Source organism: Sorex fumeus, unplaced genomic scaffold (assembly GCF_029834395.1).
Source record: "Sorex fumeus unplaced genomic scaffold, SorFum_2.1 ptg000013l, whole genome shotgun sequence".
NCBI lineage: Eukaryota > Metazoa > Chordata > Mammalia > Eulipotyphla > Soricidae > Sorex > Sorex fumeus.
Window position 1 is genome coordinate 32,909,819 of NW_026606070.1, and position 27,976 is coordinate 32,937,794.

General features: G+C 40.8%; 1 protein-coding gene across 3 annotated transcripts in view; it reads left to right on the forward strand.

The window, feature by feature from the left end:
* The first annotated feature begins 5,103 nt into the window (after positions 1–5,103).
* CORIN (corin, serine peptidase) overlaps positions 5,104–27,976 on the forward strand; it is a 238,116-nt gene continuing 215,243 nt past the window's right edge. For all 3 annotated transcript variants that reach the window (XM_056111214.1, XM_056111215.1, XM_056111216.1), the window contains exon 1: positions 5,104–5,277. In XM_056111214.1, the coding sequence (XP_055967189.1) occupies positions 5,194–5,277 (84 nt within the window). In that variant the 5' untranslated portion in view covers positions 5,104–5,193. The remainder of the gene's footprint in view (positions 5,278–27,976) is intronic.

A 27,976-nucleotide genomic window follows, 5' to 3' on the forward strand; every position in this document is an offset into this window, starting at 1 on the left:
GTTCGATTCCCAGCATCCCATATGGTCCCTCGAGCACCACCAGGAGTAATTCCTGAGTGCAAAGCCAGGAGTAGCCCCTGTGCATTGCCGGGTGTAACCCCCAAAAAAGCAAAAAAATAATAAAATAAAATGGAAGAGGAGCTGAAAAGACACTTCCTCATAAGACAGGTTATATAGGCATATTGAAAAAAAGTGCTCTTCACTGTCATTAAGGAAATACAAATCAAAATATGAGGTAACAGTCACACACATGGGACTGGAACACATCCAAAAGTAGAAACTGCTGGTAGGGAGTAAAATTTCAACTTATTCACTGGTGCTTGGATTGTCATCTAGTTCAGCCTCTATGGAAAACCATACAGAGACTTCTTTAAAATGAGAAGGAGCATAGTAAGGAAGTAACAAATGCCAACTGTGACAGATACCAAGAGTTTCGTTTATTGAGGGAGGGCTGTGAGAGGGCGTATCGTGATGCCCAAATAAAAATGGGGATGAAGTGGGGATTAAGTACTGAACTCTTTATTGAAAAAAAATGTAGTCTGCTAACTGCTGTGCAAAGGAAGGACTCTTAAGGGGGGGGGTGGGGGGAACTAGACAAGCATTGAGCTGGGAGGCATCCTGGGCGACAGCTTAGAGGTGTGTGATAAACAGTGATGTTGCCAGGATGCAGTGGTGCAGGGCTTCATTTACATCTCTCTTGCCCTGGAGGGTTGGTGTAAACAGAAAAGGATCTAATGGAACAGGGCAGAAGTGAGTTTTTCAAGATTAAGTTAAATGTGGCCTAAATATTTGCACTCCTTTGTTCTGGGAAGAAAGCAAGACACATTGTTCCTTTTTTGCTCCACTTCAAGTCAATTACAGAAGGAATAAAAAAGAAAAGTCCAAATAGCCACGGTGAAAAATGACATAGATAAAATTGTGAACATGGTGACCTTATTTCTGTGTATTTTGTATCATTTTAAAAGTTTATTGGCTCACTGTTTGAGATTTGCGAAATACGTAAATTGAAATATTTAGGCTATTGACCCAACACTTAATGTTCGCTTTTCAATTAATTTCACTATTCTTCAAGTCTAAATTCAAATAATCTCAAACAGGCTGATGTAATTTTTGTTAAACTGACTGAAGTGGAACTTTGAGGGGAAATACGTGTTTTTTTGCAAGGAAGTCTGAGGTTCGAACTTTATGGTCATAAAAATGGATCAAGTATCAGTAGTAGTATATACAAATAACAGAAGAATTTTTTTTTTTTGGCTCTTCATATTATGACCCAGTTTGACTCCTCCAGCTTTTTATTTGCTCATCTTTGGATGCTGGAAATTGAGACAGCTGTTCTGGAGCTAAAGCTGATTGATGTAAACTATGTTTCCTCTTTGGTTTTCACTCTGCTCAGTAAAATTGTCCTGATCATTTGTTGGCAGTGATTAGACCATCCCAAACTCTGGCCAGACAGTTGCCCTATGAGGTTAGTTTCTTAGAGGCAGAACAAAACCATACATTGCTACCTACTAAAAAAGATGTAAATTTGGGAGTAGTGGGAGGAGCTGGGAACCTCTGTGCTCTCCAAAAACTGCAGGTCTGAGAAACAGAACTAGATGTTCATCTGGAAACCATTGTCATGTATTTCAGAATCCTAGGAAGTTAAGGAAGTTTAGGCCTATTGTTTGTGGAGCTTTTGTTCTTCTGTTTTCTTTCCTATGAGTTTTTTGGACATACTCAAATGGTCATGTGAATATTCACCTGTGTATAGCCAAATTCTCTATAGTGCAGATTAATTTGACTTAAATCACATCCCAGTAGACCTTCACTAACCAACTCCTGTTACCCTCATCTGGCCATCCTGTCTTCTTACAACATTTTTACCTTCTGAGACAACCAGCTGTCATTGTATTACAAATGTTACAAATTTTATATACTGCACTAACTTGAATAGAGAATTATCCCTAGTTTTATAAAGGCTGATATTAATTTCCTAGCGAATTCTATCTCAAAGCAACAAAGATTTATTATTTGTTCAGAAGGCCACATGTCTAAACACATATCATCAGGGTTATTTGCTTCTAGAGACTATGAAAGAGAGACCACTCCAAGCCACAATTCTAGCTTTTGGGTGTGAACATTAGCCTTTGGCATTTTTTGACTTGTAGACACATCACCACAGCCTCACCTCCAATTTCACATGAACTTCATGTCTGTGAATATATTCTTTTCAAAAAGAAGATAATTTAGTTTTAACTTTATTCAATCAAGGTAAGAATGGTTTATACAATTGTAAATGTTAATAATTCCATGCTCATCACCAAAGAACCAATATCCCTCCTCCAAAGTCCATTGAATCTCCGCTACACATCTCTACCTTACGACTTTTCAAAGGACATTATATTGAGGGCTCACAATATGCTATAATATCTTAACTAATTACAATTGTAAAGAACTTATTTTGGTATAAGAAAACTTACATTTTTAGGTTCTAGGTGGACATTAATTTTAGGTCAGGGGGTTGACACAATTCAACCAACTACAACACTCAGTAAATATCTGATAGATGAACAGTGAATTCGAAGCCTATCATCTAAGCCACAGCTTCTGTGGATGTTTTCATTAGTATCTCAATAATGTACTACACATGTGGAAATGAAGATTTCCATATTCTTGAGCTTCAGTAATGGTTCTTCCACTTTAAGTAACTTAGATCTTAATCAATTTTAAATTCTGTAAGGCTCATTTTCCTCCTCTTCTGTAAAGCAACTGAAATAATATTAAATACCCAATGAATGTTATTTTATGTAACAGATTATGAATTGGATATATTATTATTCTTATGGCAAAGGTTTGTTTCAAGAATTAAGACAAAATGTAAGTGCCTCTTCGTGAAAAGTCTGGCACATAATACTTGGAAAATCTTTGAAATCACTCCCTGTAGTTACACTCTATGTGTGTCATTTGTATTTTTTATTTCGCAAGCATGAGATTTCTGTGAACTCAAGAGTTCTGTTGTTCTGTTTGTTTGTCTGATAGCAAGTCCTAAGGGACTATTAGCTGAACATCTAGCTAATAGATAAGCCATGGAGTAGCATATCTTGGCCACTGCCTGCTTCTCTAAGACCAGGTACTAAGCACTAAGTTGTAGAGTGCTGTGTAAGCAAAATTTGATTGTAAATTGACTATCTTTAATTTGTTTAAAAAAACTTCATTAATTTTGTTCTTTTCTTTAAATTTGTTGCTTGAAATACTAGATGCTAAAAAATATAAAAGACAGTCTTTTCTGAGTAAAAATGTATTTTAATAAATGGTGTCACTTTAGGAATTAATTACCCAAGACATTGAAGATAACTATGAGTGAGCCCTCTGATACTTGAATTAGTTTTACTATGAGAATATACTTGCAGTTTCTTATATTCCCAAAGTTACAAAGAATCTAAAAATAGATATTTCCTCTGTATATCCAAGAATTTATTGAATTGGTGACAAGAGCTAGCCATATTCCAGGTACCTGAAATTGGTTGGATTTTCATTTTAAAAGGGATTTAAGGGATACTTATTTTATACTATCAACACAATCAGAGTTAGTTCCAGAACACAGTGTGGTAGTGGAAGGAAAAAAAGAGGTTTTAATGCCTTAGCTGTCTCAACTGATTTGATTTCGTAATTCCTCTAGCACTTCCAGCAGAGGGCAGAAAGTGGAAGAGAAAGGAGGTGAAATAGAATCCCATGTTCTTGGCTCCAGAATGCCTGAACAAACCTTGAGGAAGGCAACCCTCATTTTTAAAGCTGAATTTACTGTGATCAACAAGGACAATGAATTTGCAAGTCTCTTGACTTTTGAGCCCATGTCTTGGTGACAGTGTGTGGCTGGTGCAATCTTAGGAAGCACTTAGTCCTGAAATTTTGCGGCTCCGAAGAAATCCCAGCTTAGCCCTGGAAGCTGTGTAAACTTATTTTGACTCCTAAATCTGCTTATTTTGACTCCTAAATCTCTAAAGTAAACATAGATACCTCATAAAGTGGTTGTTGAATTAAGACTCAGAATGCAAATTGTGTAATACAAACCTGGCACAAATCAGAGTTTAATTTCAATGAATTATTATCAAATTGTCAGATACTGAATTCTGTCCACATCTGAAGGTGGGAACAAGAATGGAATCAGTATTTTTAAGTGCTTTATTCTAAGCATACAATACTTTCTTTCTCTTCCCAATTTTACAAACATATACAGCCCCCAGCAATAATATTTAAGGAATAGGTCTGTTGTATTTTTGACTACTATGGATGGTCTTCCCCAGAATAACTGACATTTCCAGTTGCCTGAAAATTCATTCCTAAGGAAAACATACTGTTTTCCTTTAAACACTTGAACATGAACTTCCCCTGGTTAAGTACCTTGTTCACTGCTAACACCCCCTGGCTGAGAGGACAGACCACACCATGCTGCTGAAAGGCAAAGAGCCAGATGTAGTTTCTAATGTACAGCCCTTCCCAGAAAAATCCAGAACTGTGGATTTTTGTCTGTGGATTTTTGTCCGGTTTGTCTGTGGGAGCCAAACCGGGTTCTCCCAAGTCCCTGCTGCAGTCTAGGCAAAGTCTTAGTCTTGGGGGGAAAAAAAAGCAATTTCTTTCATTAAACCTACAGCAGAAAGCGGGTTTGTTATTTGCCTCATGCAAACAATGCTTTCCCTCAAGCATTAGCTCTTTTCTCTAAATAACAATGTCGACCTGTAATTGCCAGAACTTGCAGTTGCTTTGATTGATTTTTTTACTTGGCAGCTCTTTGGTTAAAATAGGCTGGGATGTGATAAGATTCTGAGAGCTGAGAAGTAACCCCTTTATTTCCAACTTCTCTGCCTGGACCATGCTTAAGCTTCAGTTCTGTCCTGTGAGGTGAGGGGACAGGGTTCCGCCTAGTTTCCTCTCAGCTCCTGAAGAATGCTTTTTTTTTCCCTTTCCTGAATGCAAAGAGGTGGGGTTGTGGCAGATCTGTCATTAGGGTTCTTATGGGTGGGACTCAGAGACGAGAGGGAGGGAGTGGTCCGCGGGTGGGGTCTGTCAAGCAGACAAAATGTGGGGCCCCTGTCCCTGCAAAGTCAACTAGTCTCTGCCCGAGTGAGGAGCAGGGCACCCGCGGTGCTTCTTCCCGGGGCACGTGGCGGCAACTGCAGTGACTCGAGCGTGGGCCGGGGGTGGAAAAAGCGAGACATGTTCACCCAACGGTCCCGTGCCCTGGCCGCGCCTGCCCACGCTGCCGAGGAGCGCTACGGCCGCGTCCAGGCTCCCGAGCCGGTAAGACCCAGGGGCCCCGCTGTGCGGGCGAGCGGGTCAGACGACCTCGGGGTCGCGAGGAGTTGAGCCCCTCGGTCCCCGCCACGCACCCTTCGGATGCCACTGGCCCCTCGCGCCGTCTGCGAGCTCGCCCGATGCTCAGCACCTTACAAACCGGTCCCGGGCGCTCGGTCGGGTCCGCGATCGTCCCGCGTCCACTCAGGGTCCTGGGCTGGGGGATGGAGGTGGAGCTGAGGGGGTGGGGGGTTTCACTGCAGCTCTCGAGTCAGGGATGACCCACAGATGCGCACTGGACACCGTCGGGCACCCCGCTCCCTAGGCGCATCCTGGACGCGGGGCGGCGGAGCAGCCGTCGGAAGCGCTTCGGGGACCGCCCCGCGCTGGAGGGACGCTGCAGTGTCCGGCTGCCCGGCTGCTCGCCGCGGTCCCGAGCCTCCCAGCGCCAGGACATCCGGGGAGGGGAGGAGGGGGCTGTCATACAGAACCGATCCCCTCGGCAGGTGCTGGGAACTTGGGATCCCCAGCACGCAAACTTGGTCTCTGGCGCCTACTGGTTTAGGCTCTTTGGCTCCCACCGCCCGCGGGCGCGGGATCCGAGCGGCTCCGGGTCGCGCGCGCTCCGCTGGTGTCCTGGGAAGCGACTATGTTGCCTCTGGTTCGGGGATGAAGATAGCCAAGAAAACTCCAGATAAACCTCACTTGAGCTCCTCCGGGAACCTGGTGCACCCCGCAGCTGCCCTTCGCCGGTGATAGCAGGAGGGTCCTGGAATCCCGACTGCGCCGAGTCAGCACCCGGCATGGCTCGGGGCGAGCAGGGACTCAAGATTCAAGGACTGCCCTTCTGGGTGTCGGATCCTGCTGGGACTCTCGAGACTAGCGCCCGGCTCCTGGTACCCTGCGCTTTGGGCCGGTGGAGGGCGGTGGAGGGGCTTTTTGCCAGGTCGGTCATTCCTGGGACCGAGTCCAAGCAGCCGGGCTGGGCGTTCCTAGGGACGTTGCCCTGGCAATATTTAAGAAAGCGGAGCTTTCCTTCGCTGGAAACTTGTGCGAGCAGTGCACCACAAAGACTGACTTCGACTCTCACAATTGTAGATTGTAGTCTGGCTTTAAGCAGTTTAGTAGAGGAGGCAAAAGAACGCGAACTACCACCAGAAAGGTGTGTGTGGGCGGTGGGGGGGGGGGGGGGGGGAGGAAGGCAAGGATTATTGGTGATTACCCAAAGACTTGATCTTTGCTGAAGGTGTTGACATTAAAGAGAATGCAACACAGTGGTTTTGGCTTCACCCTGAGGGAATGAATAGGAGCAAAGCATTTGCTAGTTATCAAATCATTTTTGTGTCAGCTCATTCATATTCTTGGATGTCCAATAGTTTCAGTGTGTGAAATTGCACTAGAGATGTCTTCAGGACCAGGTTTGTAGGTGGGGGAGAGGGTGGGGGAGTGGTTAAGAAGTCAGATGAGGCATCTACAGAGAAATGTGAGAGTGCTTGGCTGAGTAGAGTTTTTCCATAAATTCCTTTCCAGGACACCCCCCCCACATTCATTAGGATGAGCTATTTTTAGATTTATTTTGGGTGTGGAATCACATAAACTTCAAACCCTCAAGATGTTGGGGGAGGAAGTGTTCTTTCCAGAAGGTTCCCTGCAGGCTAAATGTACCAGACCAATAATGAAAGACTCGGTTAACCTTCCATGAGATGATAGAAACAACTGGAGAATTGTTTTATTAACCTATCAGTATATTTCCAGACACAGGGAAACTTTACAGAATACAAATTAATCCCATCAGGAGCCTTCTCATAATGTTGCAGAAATTATAAGTGCAGTGCACAGGCCGGGGTTCATCCAGGACACAGCAGTTGTGGGTTTTGCTTTGCAAAGGCTGCTTTTTCCAGCCTGGCTTCCTCAGGATTCCAGCACTGACTGGCACAACTGCCCTATGGGCCTACTAGTGGCCTGTCTCCACTGATGGGGACCAGCAGGAGGCTGAGGGGAGAACCTCTGCCACTCCCCAAGCCTGACATGCCATTCACTGTAGCCTCTATTGCCAAATCTTCATTTTGTTCATGAGGGTGCCTGTTGCCCAGGGTTTCTGAATGTCTCTATTTCCTTGGAAAATGGGAGCTTCCCAAGGACCAAGAAAGCTGTGATACAGAATTTTTGCCTGTGTCCGAAGGGAAAAGGTTCATTTTATGTGCCCCTCCTGGCTTTAATAAGTTATTTGGCAAGTGTGCATTAATGCAATCCTATCTCTGTTTCTGGCATTCCACTTTGCTGGGCCAAATGGAAAGTGGGGTTAGTTGGTGAACGGGTGCTCTGACCTCTATAGAATCCTCCATCTACACTGAGCATTCAGCTAATCCCCTAATCCCCAGACTTCCCTATTTTGAAATCTCTACATACACAAATACACACTTGTTAGACTGTTCAGAAGTGGTAGAAATGGCAGAGATCATGAGAGTGAAAAGTACCTTAGCAGGTAATAAGTGGACTTTGGTATCAAAGCTAAATTTACATGTCTAGTCGCACCCCTCTGGCCATATCAGACAATCTAGTTGAGCTTTGATGTCCTTCTCCAGCACAAGGGAGAGGATGCTGCTGACCATCTATAAGAACACTAAGGATTAAGGAAATGAATAGACCCTAGAAGTGCTGTGTATAGTGCATGTCCTTCCTGTGAAGGCTCCCATACTTGTTTTTCCTTAAGACCTTAGCCATGTTTTCTTTTATACTGAGAGAGAGAGAGAGTGAGACAGAGAGAGACAGAGACAGAGAAAAACAGAGACAGAGAGAGAAAGAAAGGGAGGGGGAGGGAGGGAGAGAAGGAGGGAGAGAGAGAGAGAGAGAGAGAGAGAGAGAGAGAGAGAGAGAGAGAGAGAGAGAGAAAGAAAGAGAGAGAGAGAGAAGGAAAGTACCTACCATAGAGACAGGCTGGAGGGAGGATGGCTGGAGGGAAACTGGGGACATTGTTGGTAGGAAATGTACAATGGTGGAGGGATGGGTGTTGTAATACTGTAGGACTAAAACCCTAGTTATGAACAGCTTTGTAACTCTGTATCTCAGGGTGAGTCACTTGAAAAAAAATCCCCCTCTCCCACTTCCACTCTCCATTAGGGTAGCCACAGACTACTTGCAGTTATTTAAATTTAAATTAATCAGAATTTAGTTAAATTAAAATTGAAGCTTTCCTGTCTCTCAGACCACATTTCCAGGGCTCATTAGTTACAAGTGACCCGTAGTTTCTGTCTAGCATGTAGCTAGACCATCCCACCATTGCAGAACGCTCTCTTAGTTATGGAGCTTACTTTTGCCTAAGTGTGAATTTCATGAGCTTCTCAGATGATCAGAGTTTTACTTGTTCTCTTGTTCCCCTTGCTTGTTCTCTCCGGGAGGGTTTTGGGTTTTGTCAAGCAGAATCTCCCCCGCTTTGGTGCAGTCTCTCCCACAGGGCATTGTTAAAGGCAAATGACTAATTTCATTTAGAAACCAGCCACAATCATTTTGTGGTGTTAATCCCCAAATCCTTAGGAATTCCTCCCTCGGCCTTGATGAGATTTGCTCATGTGTTGTTATTCCCCGTTTACTTGTAGGCCAGTGGTTTTCCTTGTTTGAGAGCAGAAACTATGGAGTAACAAGGAGATACTTCTTTTCCCAGACACATTTACACAGTGACATTTTTCACAAAGATGAAATACTAAAACATTAGGTTCAATGTTTGCATTAAAGTCCTCTGCGAGTGTTAGATTTGTTCAGATTTGAAAACAAACATTTCATTCTTGTCTGAATTTATCACTGTTGGACAGAACATGTATTTTCTTTTTTTTTTTTTTTATACTTTTCTTGTCATCTTTTTGAAGACATAAACTTCGTAGGAGTAGAGATCTTTCAGTTTTGTTCATTGCTAGAAGAATGCCTGGCACAATGTCTGTGCTTCTGAACTATTAATGAATCACTACAGAGAAATACATTTGAAACTAGCTATGATAAATATATGGGTTTCCTTGGGCTGCTGTAATGAACTGCATGATCTAAAACAACAGTAATTCATTGGCTCATAGTTTCAAAAGTTAGAGAAGTTTAAAGCTACATCATTCCAGAAGTTCAAAATAAAGATGTCAACAAGGCCATGCCTTCTTGGGAGGCTCAAAGGAAACACCTTACTCTTGAATTCCTAACTGGTTGTTGTTTCGGTTCTTGACACTGCATGATTTACCTGGCTGAAGTCTCTGCTTCCATAGACACATCACTTTCTTAACGGTGTCTCTGTGTATTCTCAAATATGGACACCAGCATTACCTGATCCGGTATAACCTCATCTTATTATGAAGTCAAAGATCCTATTGTCAAGTATGATCACTTTCAACTGGTTCCCAGAGGACATGAAATTTGGGGGGAGACTGTCCAAGTCAGCAGAGATGCATAGAGAGGCAATCCTTTATCTTATTATATTTTGATCTTAATTATTAGTGCAGGAGGTAGATACCTTACCCAGATATTGAAGAAAGAGCTTATCTTTAGCCAGATTTCTTCTTGACTGTATCCAGAAGTAAACCTGACTCCCAGCTTGATCCTGGTTCTTAGTTGGAAGCCCCACGCCCCCCCCCCCCCGCCCCCATCACCAATGACTATTTTTTCCCATTATCTCCACTCCACAAGTTGTATAAAAGCATGGAATGTTCAGTTCTGACCTATAGCCCCTCTCGGAGGGGCGATTCCTCCGCCCCTCTCGGAGAGCCCGGCAAGCTACCGAGAGTATTCGATATGCCAAACACAGTAACAACAAAGTCTCCAATGGAGACGTTACTGGGCCCGCTCGAGCAAATCGACGATCAACGGGAGGGCCTTTACCTTTACCTTACCTTGACCTATAGCCAGAAGCAGATTCTTGGAGACGTCTAGGTTCTAGTGACTTAAACACTCTAAAACTTTCTTGGTATACAGTCTTCCTTTTGGGGTACATAGAAATTTTTTTGGCAGAATATCACTTTAAACAGAATTTGCAAAGGCCCCCAAAGGACAAATAGAAATAAGATCAGTTAGGAAGCCTCTGACTAAGGAAATGTGTCTCACAGTTTTTTAGCTGGACAAAGGCCTTTGAAGAGAGTATAGTTCAACTGCCTCACTGTTCCTGTGAAGAAACTGAAGTCAGAAGGTTGAGTGATCTGTGTAAAATATCATAGAAACTTATTATCAGATAAAGACTAAAACTCATAGTTCTGATTTTGCTTAACTTGAACAAAATTGTTTTACAGGTTCACAGAAAAATATTAAGTAGAATAATGTGACTTTTATTTCCAATCTATATACAGTGGAAAGACATCTTTATAGTAGCAGGGGACTCTGGAATAGACACACAATGGAGAAATAAGTATACACTCAAAGTAATCTTTGAATACTTAGGAAAGTATCTGATTGACAACCAGTATAACTTCTGTCATTAAATCCCGCATGGTCTGTTTTTCTGGCAGTGAAACAGACTCATAGTTGAATACCAGATGAATGTATTGACTAGAGGTTTAAAGGACAAAAGGTCACAAATCTTTAAACACAGCAACACACGTCAGTCTTAGGCAGGATATATGATAAAAAGCAGCAGGGATTTGAAACTGAGAGGAGTCCCTTCTCTTAGGCTCTCACTTCAGGTCACTGGTTGAATGACAGACAAGATGACTCCTATTATTAAAACAGTTATCTCTTTACTCTGCACTCCTGATTTAGTATTTTTGCTTGGTTGGAAATTAAGCTTCCCACATGCGGACATCTTTATCTGATTTATTTACTGGCGTATCCCAGGTGCCTAGTGTTATACCTGGCATAATAATGCTCGGTGAAAAAATGGATAAATCCATTCCTCTTTTTTCCCCTCTGTACTTGAATTCTTATAAGTTAAAGTAATTTAGGTTTAGCATCTGACTCTTCAGATTATGACTCTATGGGTATTTGGATGTCCTTAGCTCTGCCCCCTGTATGACTTCATATTATGACTCTTCAAATTATGACTCTATGGGTATTTGGATGTCCCTAGCTCTGCCCCCTGTATGACTTCTCACTCCCAACCCCATCAAATCACATCGAGCTCTTCTTCATAGAGAAGTTTCACTGCTCCTGGGGTTCATGGAGTTTCCCAATGAAGACCCCCTGTATGATCAGCTTTGAATATGCTGTGTGACTCTTTAGAAGAACTCACTTTACACTGACATGTCCACTTTCATACCTGCATAGTTGATGCACTTTTCTTGAAAAGTTACTCAAGTGCTGGAAACAAGTTGCTCTTTTATTTTTTCCCTCATTTTAATTGAGATATATGATTAATATGCTTAATACTATCAATAATAGTTATACATACAATGTTCCATAACTACACCTGCCACTAGAATTCACTTGCCCCTACCAAAATAAACCCCAACATTATCACAAGGAACCCTTCCATCCTCCTTTGTAAGCTCAGTTCCATAGACCAGCTCTCTAGTTCTACTGCTCCCTTGTGATATTTCTTTGCATCCCACATATAAAAGGTACTCTTTAAATATGGTAAGCCTAAAATTCAAAGGATTTTGAGCTAAGCTCAAACTGGTCTTTGTAAATCTAAATTTCCTGCCCTCTGCCTAAGCCAACCTGCTGACTGGCTGGTACTTTTCCACAGATGTCTTCTTGAGCTGCTTTCAAAGTTTCAACACTGATATTGAGTGGCATGATGGATTGCATAGAGGACCACCCTGGGTCTCCAACTAGCTCTGTCAAACAATGACACCACACAGTTACCACCACCACCAGCTCTGATGGTTCAGGCATGGACAAATGAACCACAGGAGACTAGTCAAACAGCTGCTGTAAGATGAACTATGGGGCACAGATGCCAGCAGGCTGAGAGGAAAATGCGAGTGATGGGCACCCTTCAACAGCGCTTAGAGCTGAACAAGCCCTGCTGCAGATATTCAGGAGGGAGGCAGACAGACAGACAATCCAGATCTCTGGGACTGTGGTGGTTCTTTGCAAGTAAAATGAAAATACTGTGGGCTGAAGAATAGTTATAGGTGAGTGTGGCCCTGGAGGGCCCCCAGCACTGCAGCGGGCAGTTGCATTGAACCACAGCCCAGTATGCCCCCACACCCCCTGAGCTCTGCTTGGGAGATTCCTCCCACTCTCCAAAAAGAGTAGCAGAGACTAGACAGAGAGCTGGGGATAGTGATGTGCAAGAGATAAGTCAGCTGCTTTAGCGATCCTAAGGCGAGAGTGAGATACAGAATTACAAAGGTGACCACGATCGAATTTCAGTCAACACAGTGTTCCAACACCCATCCCTTCACTGAAAATGTACCAGTGCACATTTCCAACCACAAATGTTGCCAGTTTTCCCCCAGCCACTCTCCCCCCAGCCCCAGCCTGTCTCTATGGTAAGCACTTTCTTTATTCTCTCTCTCTCTCTCTCTCTCTCTCTCTCTCTCTCTCTCTCTCTCTCTCTCCTTTTCCCTCTGTGTGTGTGTGTGTGTGTGCATGTGTGTCTGTCTGTCTGTCTGTCTATCTGTCTCTCCTTTGGGGCATTATGGCTGAATGGCACACATTTAGCAGAGCATCTGTACAGTGACTGCCTACAGCAAGAACAATAAACATTGCAGACTAGACTCATTCTAGAGCAGATAGAGCTTAGAATAGCAAAGTAGTAGAGATTTTTTTTTGCCGGGGGAAGATAATTATGGAAATTTAAGAGGCATGAATATAAAATAACTCCAGACAAGGAGTGAACCTGACTGAATCTTTGAACTCAAGTCTAGACTTGAGGCTGGCCTGGGCACTAAGGTGTACAGACCTGGACATGGGTTCTTCTTTACTTCTTAGCTGGATGCTCCTCAAAGAAGGAAATTTCCATTAGGCTCCATTTCCTTTTCTGAAGAATGGGAGCAAGACACCTTTTCCAATATGTATGTATGTATGTTACTGCCACTTAGTGGAGAATTCAGTTGTGTGACTCCCTAATAGCTTGTGACTTGAAATCTTAGTTCTGCATAGTCAGCTACCCTCTCCAGGAGTATTAAAATGTTGGAAATGCTAGTATTCCTTATGAATTTAGTAAGATCAAAATGAAGCAACTGAAATTTAGCATCATTCTATTTTCTTTGAGGTCTATAACAGCACTAATTAATGGAACATAAAAGTAGACTGTCATGTAATTTAAAAGTGTCTAGTAGCCATATATAATAAACTAAACAGTGACTGATTACTTTCATTTTAATATTTTATTTCAATATATTGGACTGGAGTGATAGCACATCGGGTAGGGCGTTTGCCTTGCATGTGGCCGACATGGCCAACCCGAGTTCGATTTCTCGCTCCTCTTGGAGAGTTGGGGAAGATACCTAGAGTATCTCGGCTGCACAGCAAAGTCTGGCAAGCTACTCGTGATGTATTTGATATACCAAACACAGTAACAAGTCTCTCAATGTTACTGGGCCCGTTCGAGCAAATCAATGAACAACGAGAGTACAGTGACAGTGACAGGTCAATATGTTGGGCTGGAGTGATAGCATAGCGGGTAGGGCGTTTGCCTTCCACGTGGCCGACCCGGGTTCGATTCCTCCGCCCCTCTCAGAGAGCCTGGCAAGCTACTGAGAGTATCTCGACTGCACGGCAAAGCCTGGCAAACTACCTGTGACATATTGGATATGCCAAACACAGTAACAACAAGTCTCACAATGGAGATGTTACTGGACCCGCTTGAGCAAATCGATGAATAACAGGAGGACAGTGCTAACAGTGGTATAGTGAAGATTTAATTATTTTAGCAGATAATATAAAAATAATGAGATTGTCTTTATTTCCCATTAATGTCTTTAAAGATCACGATTTTTACAACACATCAGTTGGAAGACTCATGCAACACTTTCCATTTAGATGAACCACAATTTAATTACTCAAGGTTTAACTACATGTAGTTAGTGTCTACCCTTATTGGTTAATATTGGGTTTTATGACAATGATATGAATATGTTGACCTCTTCTCAGTTATATTTATATGCTAATTCATGGGAGTTTTGAATACCAACTATATGATAGAAGGGACTTTACAGATATGATTAGTTAAGGATTTGAAGAAGGAGGCAAGAGGTTCGGAATCAGAGGAGGTGGAGATGGAATAATGAAAACAGAGATTTGAGGGCTGCACTTCAAAGATCCTGGAAGAAACATAAACCAAGAAATACAAGTGGCCACTTAAAAGTAGTAAAGATATAGAAACAGACCTTCCCTAGAGTCTTCAGAACACAGCTGTGTGATGACACCCAGACTTTAGACCAGTGAAGCTAATTTCAGAATTCTGACCTCCAGAATTACATACATTTGTTTTATGAGCTACTATGGCAATGTGTATTGTTTTACAATAGCAATAGGAAAAATACACATGACAATTGTACAATAATAATAATAATAATAATAATAATAATATTAATGTAGCACTGTAGCACTGTCTTCCCATTGTACATTGATTTGCTCAACTGGGCACCAGTAACGTTTCCTTTGTGAGACTTGTTACTGTTTTTGGCATATCGAATATGCCACATGGAGCTTGCCAGGCTCTGCCTTATGGGCGGGATACTCTTGGTAGCTTGCTGGGCTCCCGGAGAGAGGCAGAGGAATCAAACCTGGATCAGCCACGTGCAAGGCAAATGCCCTACCTGCTATTGCTCCAGCCCATAATAATAATAATAATAATAATAATAATAATATGGAAAACATCATTTCCAAGGAATTTTGAAAAGGTGTTCTAGCTGCATCATCTCATTATGTAATGGCAGCTTGTCCTGGTAAATGATGATAAATGATCTATTTTTCATTATTCCCACAATTGAGGTACATTGCTATCATAGGTCCTGAGCAGTTTCTTCCCCTTGAACTCAATGGTATCCTTTGATAGCAAAAATCCACAGGTCTCTTATTTATTTTTAAACTTTTTTCTACTTACTGTGATTTACGATACTGTCAAGACAGAATTTCATGCATACAACATTCAACAACATCTCCCCACCAAAGTGCACATTTTCTTTCTCCATTGTCTCAGGATCCTCTCCTCAAATCTCTTGCCCCCAAGGGCTGGAATGATAGTACAGTGTCGTCCGCCTTGCCTTGTACGTGGCTGACCTGAGTTCTCAGCATCTCATATGATACCCTGAGCACCACTAGGGGTAATTCCTGAGTGCAGAGCCAGGAGTCACCCCTATGCATTGCCGGGTGTGGCCCCCCAAAAAAGAAATCCCTTGCCCCCATATTCCTCCTTGGTAAACTCAGTCCTGGAGACCAGTTCATAGATTCTATTGCTTTGGACCATTTGCTATTTCCTTACTATGCTTTTTTTAATATCCCACATCTGAGATAGATTATTGTCTGTTCCCCTCCTTCTGGCTGATCTCACTTAGCATGATATGCTTCAGGTCTATCCACATAACAGCAAACATTACCACCCGCATTGAGAATGAACGGAGGAGAAAAGTGGTTCACATTTGAATACAGGACACAGGATAAAAAGAAATGATTTAGAAGAATGTTACCAGCTCTTATTTTTGTCAATCTAAACATTTAAAAACAATCTGAACTCAGTATTTTTGTCACTCTAAATCTGAACTAAAATGACAATTTCTATTTAAAAAAAATAACTTCCAAGTAGGCTTGGTAAGGTCCCAGTTGTACTATTCTACCTTTATCTGGGAATGTGACTGTGATGAAGCCATTCAGAGAGTTAAGTGAGCATGGGAACCATGCAGGGTACCTGATTGAATACTGTGCCCCATACTGTGTTTCTAACACCGTCTCAGTGTGCTGATGCAGAATTCACATTTCTAACTTGTTCCTGGTCATACGAACACAGGCAGGTAGGTAAGGGAGAATTCCTGGGAATACTTGTCCTTTGAAGGTATAGACCCTCCATTATTCCTGGGAAGATGCCCCCAGGCCTCCTGACCTCCACCAACACACCCTCAGAATCCACTTCCAACAATAACCTCTGCAGTTGTTGCTAAGGAGCCTCAGAGTAGACCCACTCATTTTGCATGACTCTGTTTTGTGTCTCTGGACCTGAGGTCTAAAGTAATGACAGTCCTGAGATCCCCAAGTCTCTGCTAAAAATACCTCATTTATAGAAGGCCAGCTGACGTCTCTGATTTCCCAGCTGGAGTGATTCCCCAAAATCCAGGGCTGCCCCTGGTGGAAAGTCTATAAGCTGAACATACCAGTTCAAAAATAGCCCTGGGGAGGTCCCTTTAAGCTGCCCACTTGGGATAACGGATTCAAGCATTGGGAGTGGGTGGATCAAGCCTGGAATGGCTGAAGGAGTGTCCAGTCGAGTCCAGTTTCATTCCATGGAGGAGGCTGGACAAGTTTTAGTGACATACTCCCTCTTTCCCTTTAGATTTTGTGTATGTTAATATAAATTCTGAACTTGGCAACTATAAAGTGAGGCCTGGCCTATGACAATTTCTTTTAACCTTTATAATCATAAAGCTGAGTTCTATGTGCTCCACAAAACACACTTTTGAAAGTCAGGTGTGTTCTTTTCTCAGTGGTTTTTAGTCAAGAGAAAGACTAGTGCCCCTTGGAAGGCCCTGAAAGATGCCAGTGGTCTAGATACGGTTACCACACCTATTGCCTCTTACCAGACTCTTCTGATGATACCACTGATGTTGCTTGTTGTTCTAACTTTACTTCTGTCCATGGAAAGTCAGTAAGAGGAACTGTAAGGTTCTTAGTGGAGGAAATAGTCCCAACTAACAATATCCTCAAATCGCTTAGTATCAGAAACTCCTAAAACTCCTATGACATTTCCACCTTCTCTTGAGAAGAGCTTCTCCAGCAGGTGATAAATGTCATCTTGTACTTAATGTAAGTAAACAAAAGTATTTTTTATATAAACATTTATTTATTAAATTAGTAGCACTGTAGCACTGTAGCACTGTCCTCCCGTTGTTCATCGATTTGCACAAGTGGGCCCAGTAACATCGGTAAGACATTTGCTTTGCACACGGCTGGCACGGCCGATCCGGGAGCCATAGCACAGCGGTAGGGCGTTTGTCTTGCATGCAGCCAACATGGCCGACTCGAGTTTGATTCCTCCGCCCCTCTCGGAGAGCCTGGCAAGCTACCAAGAATATCTCGCCCGCACGGCAGAGCCTGGCAAGCTCCCCGTGACGTATTTGATATGCCAAACACAGTAACAACAAGTCTCATGATGTAGACGTTACTGGGCCTGCTCTAGCAAATCGATTAAATTATTAATTAATAAATATAAATAAACATATATTTCTTGAACACTTAAAATGATATAATTTTAAGGTGGGTTTTTTTTAAATGTTCTACTCATAATTCTCAGACACAAACATTCTATGTCTCATACAACCCCCCATGGAAAGTAGCTGAAGGCTCCAGGTCTTCTTTAATTTACCTTTTATTACACTTTTACAGGTGAAAAGGGAATAACATGAATTGCTTTCCGTAGACTTCCAACCTTTGTTCAGTTTCCTGATCTCTGCCCCTTGGTGAACACCTGCGTCAGAAGTGTTTCTGTGGCAGAGTAAGGCAGGCTTGACTCAAAAGTGCTGGGAGGGAATTGCAGGGTTCCAGATCCCTCAAGGTGAGGGCAATTGAATTTAGGGTAAAGGTGATACATAGAGATCAATACAGTTGAATGTACATCTGTGTATGTATGTGTGTGTGTGGGGGGGCGCGCACACAGACCATAGAATTACATTTCTCTTCCAGCTCTGTCTATTTGGAGAAACTAAGCATACAATTTAAGAGCAGTTGGTACCAAGGGGCACCCAGATCTTGGTTTTAAAATTATCATTTTCTACAATAAAGAATAGAAATCTTGGAGAAATGACCGGTGCCAAGAGTGAAACAAGAAAACGGCAAGATGAATCTAAAACATCTAATTCCAGAGAACAAAAAATGCTGGAACACACTAAGAGGACACAGACATGGACACCAGTGGGTTCCCAAATGCCAAGTGGTTTGGGGGTGGGGGGATGGCAGTTGAGCATGGAAACAAATAATGAAAGCAACACTATAAGCCACTGAATAATATAGACAGCCAGAAGTCTCTGCATGTCAGAATAGTTATTCATAAAAGAATAACTAAAAGTTTGAAGCAATAGGATATTCACATAATTTCAATACTGTTGTATTAAATGTTAATTACATAGACAAAGGGGTGGAGGAGTGTATAATCTCCCGGGTGGCCAGGGAAGGCCCCAGCGGCTCTCCCCATAGCCACCTGGGTTTGGGGAGCCCGGGCCACTCTCCCAGACAGGGCGCCCCGTGCCATGGGGCAGATGGAGGAGGAAACGAAGGCCAAGCTGGTTGATCAGTTGCCATTTATTCCATTCTCCTCACACGCCTGTTCCAGTCTCTCGGAGCCCCCCATTCTAGTCTCACACTGCCCCTCATTCCCGTCTCCTCCTGTCTCTCCCTCTCATCTCTCTGCGCTCCATCTTGCTGCCCAGCCTCTCTCTCATCTCTCCACGTGCCTGCTCCTCATTCTTCTCCTACATTCTTCTCTCTCTGTCCCCCTTGCTAGTCTTTCCATGCTCCATCTTGCTGCCTGCTCTCTCTCCTCTCTCTCCTCTTTCCTCCAACACCCTGGTCTTTCCCACTTCCCAGCACTGGAGGCAGACACTACACCCAGTCCAGTAGCAAAATCAACATAAGAAAACCCTTCCTGACTGCCCATCAGGCTCAAAGGCAGAAACAACACCTAGGGGTATTCCTCTTCTCCTTAGTCCAATAACTTAATTAACATCTTAATATTAGTTGTTTTTGTATGGACACAGAAAGAGATACATTGAGGCTTGTAGGGAAGCTCTCCTGGGAACACCATGCCACAGACTCAGACTATAGTGCTCAGGCCAAATTGATCTTTCCTAACCCTAGCAGGGTCTGAATCTAGTTATTACTTTTTGGATCATGACAGCATTTGTCCATGACTAAGCTCTTAACTTATAGTTAAGACTTATGGCACTTTGGCCAAGGCCCATTTCGATGCCAGGGTAGCACATAGCTCACTGCTTGCCCTGGTCCATCCAGTCTCTAGTCGAGACACTGCTTTTGGGGTGTTAGAAAGTAAGGGCAACTGAGACTTAAATTGAGAGAACAGATGTCCAGGAGGTAAATATTATTTAGAGTCAATTAGCTCCCATATTACAAACGTATAGTATTAACTGTCTTCTTGTGTCGGTACAAAAAGGACATTGTTCTGAATTAACTATGCAAAGGACTTAAGGAGAAGAGAAAAACAATATTTACAAATTAACAGAGCACAAAAATAATAAATTACAAATGAACACAGGGGAATGGGAACTGTGATGGGAATAACCCAATAAACCTAAGCTCCCTGAGGCAAGACAAAAAGGACAAACCAATGTTATCCTACAGAGGAGGACAGCAGTGTGTCTGTGGGAAGGCTTGGAAGATACCATCTTTAACACGTCATTGATGTGATTATCATTAGGAAGGAAAAAAAGTGATAGGATCCAATGACAAGAATGGAGTAGCTCTCATGTTTGTAATGTCTAAATTTAATCCTAATCTACAACTGAGGAACAATTTATATGACAGCTGGCGTGTAACTTATAAAAATTTTAAAAGACATAGATGGAATGCAAAGGAAAGAGCTATGACAGAAAGAAAGAACTATTAAGACTAGGTATAATATCTGAGTCTAAATTAGACCTCTGTGGCATAAAGGATGGTTTTAGCAAAAATTGACTGGGCTTTGAAAATTTGAGAGTAGGAATGTGTCAGTGTAATTTCTTTTTAAGTAAGAGAGCTTCATCATTTGTAGAAAATATTCATCAATATGTTCTGGAGTCATTCAGTTAACAATTTAAAATCAAAGGCATTCAGAAAAATGGTACTTTCTATTGTGATTCCAACATTCTATGAGTGTTTTTCAAATTTCTAAAAAAGAACAGTACATACATTTGATAAATTTGAGGTGCTTTTCTTTTTTACTTTTTGTTTTATTTTTTCACATTTTAAAATACTTTAATTTTTATTTTATTTTTTACTTTTTTATTGAATCACTGTGAGATAGACACTTACAAAGCTGTTCATGATTAGATTTCAGTCATACAGTATTCCAATACTCATCCCTCCACCAGTGCACATTTCCCAGCATTAGTGTTCCCAGATTGCTCCCATCACCACCATGCCCCAGCTTTTTTTTCTTCTCCTTCTCCTCCTCCTTCTCCTCCTCCTCCTCCTCCTCCTCCTCCTCCTCCTCCTCCTCCTCCTCCTCCTCCTCCTCCTCCTCCTCCTCCTCCTCCTCCTTCTTCCACAGGGTGTCTTAATATCCTGATTACTGTTTCTTTTGAGGTGTAGAAGTTTGTTAATTTAAGATAGTGCTATATGTGCTTCCACTTTCTTGGTCAGTGGTGTTTCATCTTTGAGGATAACTTTAGCTTCAATATTGTGGACAGTTTTGCCAACCTTTTCTTCATTTACCTTATGGATTCTGGTCTGATGGTGAGGCATTTAATCCATTTTGAACTGACTCTTATGCATAGTGTTAGATAGAGGTCTGAGACCATTGTGGGATTTTTTTTTAATGTAGCAGTTGGTGTAGTTTTGCAGCACCACTTGTTAAAGAGGCTTTCCTTGCTCCATTTCATATTTCTTGCACCCTTATCAAAGATTAAGATCATGTATTTGAGGGTGTGTGTAAAGATATTCAATTCTATTCTGTTGGTTTGTGGATATGTTTTTATTCCAATACCATGCTGTTTTAATTATTACCACTTTGTAATACAGTTTGAAGTTGGGGAAGGTGATGCTTCTCACCTTCCACCCACTTCAAGAATTGTTTTAGCTATTTGTGGGGGAAATATTGCTCCATATGAAATTTCCTGACTGTTCAGAGAAATTTCAATTTCTCTGAGAAATGCCATGAATATAGGGATAACTTTTAATCTGTATAAGGCTTTGAGGAGTATTGCCATTTTGACAATGTTAATTCTCCCAATCCATGAGCTGGAGATGTATTTCCGTATCTTCACGTCCTCTTTTATTTCTTTTTTTTAATTTAATAGTAATATACTTTTATTCCCGCAAAAGTTAGAAGGGTAAAAGAAATAGTTCTGCGTATTGAAACTCTTTTATTTCTTGAAGTAGTGTTTTGTGGTTTTCTTCGTATGGGTTCTTTACCGCATTAGTTAAGCTGATTCCTAGATACTTGATTTTCTGAGACATGATTGTGAATGGGATTGTTTTTTTCATATCACTTTCTTTTTCATTATTTGAATATAGGAAAGCCATAGACTTTTGGGTATTGATTTTGTAGCCTGTGACTCTACTATACAAGACTGTTGTTTCTAGAAGCTTCTTGGTAGAGGCTTTAGGGTTCTCTAGGTATAGTATGATGTCATCTGCAAATAGTGAGAGTTTGATTTCTTCCTTTCCTATATGGATGCCCTTAATATCTTTTTCTTCCCTAACTGCTATGGCAAGTACTTCCAGTACTATAGTGAATAGAAGTGGCAAGAGTGTACCCTTGTCTTGTCCCTGATCTTAAAAAGAAGGTTTTTAGTTTTTCCCCATTGAGAATAATGCCTGCTGTGGGCTTGTGGTAGATGGCTTTGACTATATTGAAGAAAGTTCCGACAATTTCCATTTTGCTGAGAGTTTTCATCATAAATAGGCACTGGATCTTGTCAAATGCTTTCTCTGTGTCTATTGATATGATCATATGGTTTTTATATTTGCTTTAATTGATATGATGGATTATGTTGATTGACTTGTGAAGGTTAAACCATTTTTGGGATGGTTATTTATGTATTAATGTTATTACATAACATTATAATGTGTTATTAAAGACACTAATGTTATTCATCCCGGGATGAATCCCAGTGACATGGTGTGTGATCTTTTTGATGAGCCGTGGAATTCTATTTGCTAATATTTTGTTGAGTATCTGTGCATCTGTGTTTATCAAGGATATCCATCTGTAATTTTCTTTTTCTTTTTATGGTGTCTCTGTCTGCTCTTGGTGTTAAGGTGGTATGTGCCTCATAGAAATTGTTTGGGAGTGTTTCTGTTTCTTTAATTTCTTGGAAAAACTTGAAAAGGAATAGCAATAGGTCCTCTTTAAATGTTTGAAAGAATTCACTAGTGAATCCATCTGGACCTAAGCTTTTGTTTTGGGGAAGACTTTTGATTACTCTTTGGATTACTGCAATAGTAATAGGTCTATTTCACATCTTCTTGGTTAAGCCTTGGGAGGTAATAAAAATCCAGTAATTTATCCATTTCTTCTAGGTTCTCTTGTTTTGTGGCATACAGACTTTCAAAGTAATCTCTGATGATCCTTTGAATTTCTTTGGTTTCTGTTGTAATATCCCCCTTTTCATTTCTGATTCAGTTTATTAGGGTTCTCTCTCTCTCTCTTTTGTGAGTCTTGCCAGTGGTTTATCAATCTTGTTTATTTTTTCAAAGAATCAGCTCTTAGTGTCATTGATCTGTTGGATTGATTTTTTTGGAATCCACCTCACTGATTTCTGCTCTTAGTTTTATTATTTTTTTCATTCTGCTTGGTTTAAGCTCCTTTTGTTTGTCATTTTCAAAGAACTTGAACTGTGAAGTCAAGTTGTTTATGTGGAACCTTTCTTCATTCCCAATAAATGTTTGCAAAGCTATAAATTTTCCTCTTAACACTGCTTTAGCTGTGTCTCACAAGTTCTGGTAGCTTGTGTCTTCATTCTCATTTGTTTCCAGGAATCTTTAGATTTTTCCTTGATTTCCTCTCTAACCCCCTAGTTGTTCAACATTGATCTGTTTAATTTCCAGGTGTTTGATTTGATTCTCTGCATTTTGTGTAATTTACTTCTATCTTCAGTGCATCATGGTCTGAGAAGATAATTAATACAATTTCTATCTTCCTGAGTCTACTGAGTCATGTTTTGTGGCTTAGTATATGATCTATTTTGGAAAATGTTTCATGTGCACTGGAAAAGAATGTATATTAGGTTTTGGGTGGATGAGCCAGTCAATTAGCCAGTCTCCATCTATTAGCCCTCTCTCTTCCATTTCTTCCTTTAGAGCCAGTAGTTCCTTGCTGAGTTTTAGTCTTCTAGATCTATCAGGAGGTGATAAGGTGGTGTTGAAGTCTCTGACTATTATTGTGTTGCTACCATTATCTTTCTTGGAGTCCATTAGCGGTTGTTTTAAGTATTTTGATGGTCCCTCATTGGGTGCATATATATTTAGGAATGTGATTTCTTCCTGATGTACATATCCCTTGATTATTAAAAAATGGCCTTTGATGTTCCTTCTAATTTTTTTTCAGCCTGAAATCTATGTTATCAGATACTAGTATGACCACCATGGATTTTTTGAGGGAGATGTTTGCTTGAGGAATAGTTTTACATCCTTTGACTTTGAGTCTGTGTTTGCTCTGACTGTTCAAATGTGTTTCTTGTAGGCAGAAGAATCTTGGGTTTAGTTTCTGAATCCATTTTGCCACTCGGTATATCTTAATTGGTGTATTTAGACTGTTGACATTGAGAGAGATTATTGTTATGGGGTGTTGTGCCATCTTTATGTAGAAGTTTGTTGTGCTTGTGGAGTTTGTCTTGTCCTACTGTAGCCCCTTCAGTTCTTCTTTTAAGGTTGGTTTTGAGTCCGTGAAGTTTCTGAGCTGTTGTTTATCCATGAAATAATGTATCATTCTTTCTAATCTGAGTGATCTAGCCAGATAAAGTTTCTTGGTTAGGCATTCATTTCATTGAGTATTAAACTGTATCTCACCACTATCTTAGTCTCGAATGGTTTCATCTAATAAGTCTGTTGTAAATCTAAGGGATGCTCCTTTGTATGTGATTTCCTTCTTTGATCTTACTACTTGCAGTATTGTGTCTTTGTGTTATTTGTTGTTCTGACTATGATATATCTTTGAGTCTTTCTTATTAGGGTCTCTTTTGACTGGTACCTTTTGGGCTTCTTGGATCTGGATGCCTGCGTTCTCCAGCTCTGGGAACTTCAACTTCTCAGCAATGATATCTAACAGTTACTACTTCACTGGGGTTACCTTCCTGTCCTTCTGGTACTCTAGTGATTCTTAAGTTGTTCCTCTTGAATTCATCCCCTAGGTCTCTTACTCACCTTTGAGCTATTTTAAAGTCTTTTTCCATTGTCTATAGTTTGTTGCTTTTTGCAGATCATCTTCCTGATTTCTTCCTGATGTACATATCCCTTGATTATTAAAAAATGGCCTTCTAAAAAAGAACAGTTCACTGATTCTGTCCTTGGCTGTTGTCACTCTATTGTTGAGGGCAACCATGGATTTTTAATTTCATTGATCGAATTCTTTTTTAGTGACACTTCTCTTGGTAGCTTTCTTATTTCTGCTCTCATTTCTTCCTGTATTTTATCGACTGTTCATTCTACTGTTTCTTTCATATCTTCCTTTAATTTACTGGATGACTGTTCCACTATTTCTTTGAGCTTATTGAACATCCTCAACATTTCATCTCTGAATTCTTTATTAGAGAGATTGTATATGTGGGTATTCCCTGTTGAGACTTCAGGGCTCTTTTCTTCATTCACTCCTCGTGGTGGGGATTTACACTGTTTTCCCATGTTACTGTAGTAATGTGAAGGGGATCCTTCCAGTTCACTATCAGTGTCCCCCTCTCACTGCAAGTGAGGATTCTGGATGAGCTTGGCCGATGATGGTCTCCTTTTCCCTCTTCAAGAACACTAACTTCCTCTTTGGTGCTCCAGTGTGACTTATGTGGGGTCTCTAAAGCTTTAGGGGAGGTGTTCTTTTATATTAGGCTTGTTCAGATTCTTGTGTTCACCATTATTTTGGTGAGTTTTGGTAGAATTTTTATTGGAATAGACTAGTGGACTATTGGAATAGCCAGGCTGTCCTCTTAAGAATTAGGTAGCAGAGGTTGAGATATGAGTTCAAGTTCTATGAAAAGGGAAATTAACTATGGCCACTCTCATGAGCAGTCACTGCCCTGGAGGCAACACCCCCTGCCACCATTGTACCTGAGGGAAGGGCCCTGCTTTGGTACCAGCCCTGGGTTAGAGTTCTACTCTGGCACACTTCTAAAACCAGAAGAGCCCCCTCTTGCCTATGTGCTCATGTGGGCATCTTAGCTGAGGAGGAGACTCCCCATTTTCTGTGGCTGCTAGCTCGGCACACCACCCCAGAGGCCACCTCTTTTTCTTTTTAATCTTATGTCAACAGTAGGACAAACTTTTTGTAACTGTGGCAACCTCTCTTTTAAAAATGCAGTTAAAAATGGTGCTAACTACCTGTGAATGGAATAAACCAATTTATGAGAGTTTTACAGATATCAGTGTTTATATGGAAGAACACAGAATGAATGTTAAGTCTGAATTCATTCATCAGATCCAAGTATTCAGAAAAGAAGTGGCTGTTTCATCAAACAGACAACAGTTTGTCTTGTTTTTTTTTTTTTTTAAGACATGGTTTATTTCAGCAGGTGAGTTCAGTAGGTTAACTGTTTCCAACATCTGTTTATGTTTTATTGAGCATTGAAATGGATTGTTGTAGAGCATAAAATTTGTTTTGTCGTGTATGATTCTTTTCAGCTGTAGCAAGTCAATATTTTAGTTCTCTATTAGCTTTTCCAATCTGTTTCAATTTTTGGAAGTCACAACATTTTCATTGTTATAGGATCAGGGAGTCTATTAGATCTTCAAGATTTGCACACATTCAACAGTTTCCTTTATGCTACATGAAAAACAGGTTTGATTTCATCTTGTAGTGTGCTAGACTCCTGGATTTTGCTTCCCTAGCAATGTAGCAATTTATAATCTGTATGTTAAATCTAAATCATTTTTAATGAATAAATGTAAGTTATAGGATGGATAACAATCCCTCCTTGTATTCTCCCTGAAATCTCTATTTTCAGAGATATAGTGCAAAAAAAAAGAGAGACATTTAATCTCTTTATTTTCCAATATTTTTCAAACTCTCCAATATATGCAGAGTTATGGTATTATATTTGCGTTAAAAAGAAATTTATTATTTTAATTTCTGTGCTATCATAAAATGATCACAGTGATATATTTGAGATTGGAGGCAAAATCATCTCAAAAGAAGAGATAAAGGTAAAGGTAAGGTAAAGGCCCTCCTGTTGATCGTCGATTTGCTCAAGCGGGCCCAGTAACGTCTCCATTGGAGACTTTGTCGTTACTGTGTCTGGCATATCGAATACTCTCGGTAGCTTGCCAGGCTCTCCGAGAGGGGCGGAGGAATCGAACTCGGGTCGGCCATGTTGGCCGCTTGTAAGGCGAACGTCCTACCTCTGTGCGAGCAGAGTTCAATATCTTCCTGCTCTAAATGGAAAGTTACCTGCTGTTTCTTTCCACGATTTCCAAGGTTATTTTCCTTATTGATCACAGAATTATAACTCTCCCACCTTGCTCTAAAAAAATAGGGTTTATCTTGAAAGGTTTTCAGATTGCCTCTGAAAACTTCTCCTCAACTGAATAAAAATGATAACTTTCTTCCAGGAAAGCTGAATTGAACCAATTCAACGATGTGTTTGAGAGAAATCAGGATGCTTAGACTTTCCTGAACTAGAAAGAAAATTTGTTCTTGTTGTTATTATTTTTGTTGCCTACTTTTTCTTTAAAAATTTTATTTTACTTCTGAAATGATTATAAGGAAAAAGGCGTCTATTTTTTTTTACCCCTTACTTATACATACAAAAATAGTCTAGGACAGGCTAATGACTTTATAAGGCCACCTAGATTTTCAGTGACAGAGACAATATTATAGCATTTGCCCCTGGAACATTCCAGTTTTCTCTCTCAGATTTCAAACTTCAGCTGAACAATGCCACTTTCAAGAAGCACTACAAAGATCTATTTCCTGAGCATTAGATTATCGTTATCTAGTCTTTACAGAAAAATTATTTTGTTGGCATATAGTCTTCATACTGGATACCTATTCTGAAATATGTGTCTCTGAGGGAGAACAAACTTTCTGGTGCTACTAGTATTATGCTAAGTTTTAAGGGAGTAAACATGGGTAATTTGGGCTTGCAGAACCATGTATTCTGGTGTCAATTGAGCAATTTCATTTTGAGGAAGGGCTCATGAGTTATTTGAACTTTTATGCTTCAATTAAATGCCAGAAATTGGGATGAAAAGACTTACTGAAAACCAGATGCTAGTTCTTCATGCCTTTTTGGGATGTTAAAAACAAACATCACAACAAAAGACATTTGGGTTTAGCATTGTTCATTAATGGTGATTATGAAGGCATATGCATTATTTGTGGAGGACAATAATAAAAATTGAACTGCTAGATACTTGATTTGAGAAATGACAAAATCACTTAAGAGAAAAGTCTTATTTAAGAAGTCTACTTTTAACTTATGTAAGGCACGCTTTCACAATGCAAGCAGAGGAAAGAAACGAATGCCAACAATTCTTGCCATCTTATTCTTGCTAAGTGAACAGAGGTGAGTTGAAGAAATTCTGCCTCTAATACTGAACAAACAATTCAGATTACATTTTGGGCTGATGGTTATGACAACCAGGTTCCAAGATGAATATCTTGCAGTATGTGGAATCCTAGTGTCTGCATTTTTCTTCTAGGACTGTGAGTATATTAACATGTGACAGCATAATATCCCCAGAGGTTCAGAGGAAGCTTCTGTCCACATCAGTCATAGTGACC